General features: G+C 33.1%; 1 protein-coding gene across 1 annotated transcript in view; it reads left to right on the forward strand.

Moving 5' to 3' along the window:
* The window catches only part of LOC106466869 (mediator of RNA polymerase II transcription subunit 27-like), a gene marked incomplete at its 5' end in the record, with an annotated part of 9,499 nt that extends 4,745 nt beyond the window's left edge, over positions 1-4,754 (forward strand). The window contains one exon of the mRNA XM_013927172.2: positions 4,566-4,754. Coding sequence (XP_013782626.1) covers positions 4,566-4,700 — 135 coding nt within the window. The remainder of the gene's footprint in view (positions 1-4,565) is intronic.
* Positions 4,755-5,096: the final 342 nt, after the last annotated feature.

Raw genomic sequence — 5,096 nt, forward strand, 5'->3', positions numbered from 1 at the left:
TACACGAACAGCAGTGCAAATAACTGTGGAAGCACAAGTGATACATGAACAGCAGTGCAAATAACTGTGGAAGCACAAGTGATACACGAACAGCAGTGCAAATAACTGTGGAAGCACAAGTGATACACGAACAGCAGTGCAAATAACTGTGGAAGCACAAGTGATACACGTACAGTAGTGAAATAATTGTGGAAGCACAAGTGATATTCCACTACTGTACACATATAATTTGTGCTTCCACAATTATTTCAGTATGTGTATCACTTGTGCTTCCACAATTATTTCCACTACTGTACATGTATCACTTGTGCTTCCACAATTATTTCCACTGCTGTACACATATCACTTGTGCTTCCACAATTATTTCAGTACTGTACATGGCAGTGCAAATAATTTCAGTACTGTACATGTATCACTTGTGCTTCCACAATTATTTGCAATGCTGTACATGTATCACTTGTGCTTCCACAATTAGTTCCACTGCTGTATGTGACAGTAGTGGAAATAATTGTGGAAGCACAAGTGATACACATACAACAGTCACAAACAATGAGCAAAGGCAACTAGATTATGAAAACATCTCATTAAGTATAAAAACAAAAGGGGAATAAGCTGTACAATGCACTAATATTTTGTACTGAACTCTTTTAAACTGGTAATTTTTGGTGCATTCTGCTATTGATCTGAAATTTGTTTCAAAACAAACAAGAATGCATCATGGAACTTGTGGTCTATATGTAAAAGGGGTGAAAAATAACATGGTTTGGAATAGTTTTCAGCTAAAGAGACATAAATGTTATTGGATGCTGTCACCGTCCAATGGGTAAATCAGGATTTTCGGTTTAAGGAGTTAAGCCCTGTGTCTAATACAGAACATACCATAAGATACGTAATACCACTTTTGGAAAGTGTTGGGTTGGTGGTTAGGATAATCAACTCACAATGTGTGGGTTGCAGAATTGAAACCTGTCACCAAACATGTTTGCTCTTACAGCCTTAGGGGAATTATCATGTGACAGTCAGTTCCACTATTCATTGTTAAAGAGTAATCCAAGAATAAGCAGTTTGGTGATTTTGATTAGTTGCCTTTGATCAAGTCTATTAATTAAATTAGGGACAGCTAGATATCCTTGAATGAATTTATATTATTAACTGTTCTCATTTTTCATATCTGCTTTACATACACTCCTATTGAAAGATGAAGTCTGCCTCAAATGTTTCTGCATGAGTATCCTTGACCAGGCAAAACTGATATTTGTATATTGTCATCCAGTATTTAATTCCTGGAAGCCATGACTGGATTAATACCATTACTGCTTGGTGTATTATGATTGCTTATACTTTTATTGGCCTTATACAGGTATGGTACTTTCTGATTGGTTGGGTGATAACCAATCACAGTGTAGTTTAGGGTAATTCCCTTAGTATTTGCCTTTTATAAATTTTCCTTGACATTTCCTTAATTATTTCAAGTACCATATGCTCATGCATTCATCATGTATTTAAGTATGTGTATTTTACCAGACAATGCTTCATTTCTGTCCGAAGTAAAGAAGGGCTGTATGTTTATATTTAAAAACTCACCATTAAAAAAAGTATATAATAGAAATGCAGTATCCATTCAATTTTAATTAACATTTTGCAAAATTACCCAATAATTTTGTCGTCACTGTTGAGTGACTCATACAATAGAATAACTATTCAGTAGAATAAAATTATCAGATCCATTTCTCTTCTCTCATTGTTTTCAATTCAATCTGTATGGGGAGGAAGTTTTTACATAAAGGAATTAAAGTTTGGAGCAGGAAAATTATTTATGTAAAATATAGCTTATAGAACCATGGAAACCTTGGTTAAGGACAAGAGAAATTTCTAGAAAAGTTTCAGTAAGAAGTCGGTCAGTTTCACTACTTGAAAACAATAGTGACTTGTCTTAGTTGTTATGAATATTATATAGGGCCTATAATATATCTGTATGTGTGCATCTTGATGTAGAATTTACAACATAGTAATCTTTACATATATTCCTACAGACATGTACTTGCCTTGGCTGCAAACATAATGCATCGCAGGAGAATCACTTTTTTCTAGTAGTTATATTATGTGTTGTATACATCACATGACACTACTGCTGCATGTCTTCAGCAAGATAACTTGGGATAAATCCTCTGATTTTCCTGACATTACTGTCAGGATCAACTATAACAAGAAGTTTTTCCTCCTTATCATTCCAGAAAAGTCAAAGCAGTGAATGCCAGAGAAGACCCAAGATTTATCTTAAATAGTTTTTGCATACTGGATGCCTGTAAGGTGTGCACTGCATATTTAAATATCAAGATGAATAAGTTATGTAGCTGAGAGCAATGGGCTTAAAAATATAAATACTACTGGAAGATTAATAAATAAAACATCACAAACAAAGGGTCTCCTGTGAATTCATAAACAACCTGCTTTAGTAGCTTTGCAACTATGTAGCCAATTGTGCAACATAATAAAACAAATTACCAAAATAAATGATCAACACAAGAAATCAAATTTATGTTGCAGAAAGGGGTCAATTGTTATATAATATTTTTTTCATATTCATTGGTTATTGTTATGTCCTTGTTACTGATAGTTGCTTTCTACAAATGATTGATTTTTTTCAAAGATTGTTTTAAATATATTTTACTATACTGATACTTTTTACCTAACAACATGCCCGCAGTGACACAGCGGTATGTCTACAGACTTACAATGCTAGAAACCTGGTTTTGATACCTGTGGTGGGCAGAGCACAGATAGCCCATTATGTAGCTTTGTGCTTAACTTTACACAGACAAACAAAACCTAACAACATTTAATGTTTCCTTGCTAGTAGAGGAAAAATATACTGAATAGACCTAAGATGATGAGAAAAGCAAAACAATAGTAGTATGAATGTCATATGGTTAATTGTGTGTCCTAAGCTGAAGAGATATAAGAGACAGATAAACATCCAGCCAATGTATTACCAGAGACAGAGAGAAACATCCAGCTACTGTATTACCAGATGCAGATAAACATCCAGCTACTGTATTACCAGAGACAGATAAACATCCAGCTACTGTATTACCAGAAACAGAGAGAAACATCCAGCTACTGTATTACCAGATACAGATAAACATCCAGCTACTGTATTACCAGAGACAGATAAACATCCAGCTACTGTATTACCAGATACAGATAAACATCCAGCTACTTTATTAACAGAGAGAGATAAACATCCAGCTACTTTATTAACAGAGAGAGATAAACATCCAGCTACTGTATTACCAGAGAGATAAACATCCAGCTACTGTATTACCAGATGCAGATAAACATCCAGCTACTGTATTACCAGAGACAGATAAACATGCAGCTAATTTATTAACAGAGAGAGATAAACATGCAGCTACTGTATTACCAGATACAGATAAACATCCAGCTACTGTATTAACAGAGAGATATAAACATCCAGCTACTGTATTACCAGATACAGATAAACATCCAGCTACTGTATTACCAGATACAGAGAAACATCCAGCTACTGTATTAACAGAGAGAGATAAACATCCAGCTACTGTATTACCAGATACAGATAAACATCCAGCTACTGTATTACCAGAGACAGATAAACATGCAGCTACTTTATTAACAGAGAGAGATAAACATCCAGCTACTTTATTAACAGAGAGAGAGAGAGAAACATCCAACTACTGTATTAATAGAGATACAGATAAACATCCAGCTTCTGTATTACCAGATACAGATAAACATCCAGCTACTGTATTACCAGATATGGATAAACATCCAGCTACTGTATTAACAGAGACAGATAAACATCCAGCTACTGTATTAACAGAGACAGATAAACATCCAGCTACTGTGTTAATAGAGATACAGATAAACATCCAGCTTCTGTATTACCAAATCATTAAAACAAAAGAGATTAACATTTCAAGATAGGTAAAAAAAACCTGTGCATAAAAAATGCTGATCTTCCTCTTTTTTTTCTTGTGTTTTGGCAATAAAGTTAGAAAAAAATAACCTTTACTCACTTGGTAATAATAAAAATCTTTATTTCAACCAATGTAGTGTAAGATCTAATACAGTTTTTGTACCACTATCCATGATGAAGAAGAAGCTACAGTGGCAAAACACTGGCTAAAATATATATATAGTTTATTTATTATTCCCCCGAGAGTAAAGGTAACTTTCGTTATAACTTTATTTACAAACTGTGTAAACTCTTCCAGTATGCCCTGCAAATGCTTAAAAACAAAATAATTCCTTTTTTTTATCCAGTTTTATTAACCTCGTTTGATTAATGACCTAACCTGAAAAATAGCCTTTTTCACTAAACTTTGGTTATTAACACAAGTGATTTTTGTAATTTTGTGAAAATTGGTGCTTTATGGATACTTTATATGTAAAATATTGTAAGTGCTAGTTTTTACACTGTTTTTTTTCTTTCTAATTATTATATTTGTTTATTAACGAAATAAATACAAATGCATAATTTTTTCCTATTGTTCTTATAGTGATCCTTTAATTTTTATTTCTAGACTTGGCTTCATAGCTATGCATCCTTATTTTCTGCTACTTGTCGTCGCTGTGGAAACCGTCTTCACAACAATATGCCTCCAACTTGGAGAGATGTTCGAAGTTTAGATATATTCCATGAGGCATGCAAGCCATAGAAATTTCATTACCTTTTATGCCAATTTCTTTGCTTATTAAAAAAATTTTCATCACTTCATGTTTTTGTCTTTATAATAGTCCTGTTTTACAAATAAGATAAATAAAATTGGATATGCTAAGTTACATATCCAGAAGTATTTTTTTTTTGTAAAAGTGCTAATAACATATTTTTTAGTAGTGGATGTGTGTACATGTATCTGTTTGTATTCATATATAACATATATTAGAAATTGAGTTATTGCTGGTCGCTTCTTTACATAAATATTATCTCACATCATCATTGTATATTATTGACTAGCGAATAGAATAATGATAATCCTTTACAAAATATTTTTCGTATCATACTGAGTTTCGTGTTGTGGACGCCTAGTCCATCCAAATCCAAACTCTGTTGT

This window comes from Limulus polyphemus, unplaced genomic scaffold (assembly GCF_000517525.1).
Source record: "Limulus polyphemus unplaced genomic scaffold, Limulus_polyphemus-2.1.2 Scaffold2406, whole genome shotgun sequence".
NCBI lineage: Eukaryota > Metazoa > Arthropoda > Merostomata > Xiphosura > Limulidae > Limulus > Limulus polyphemus.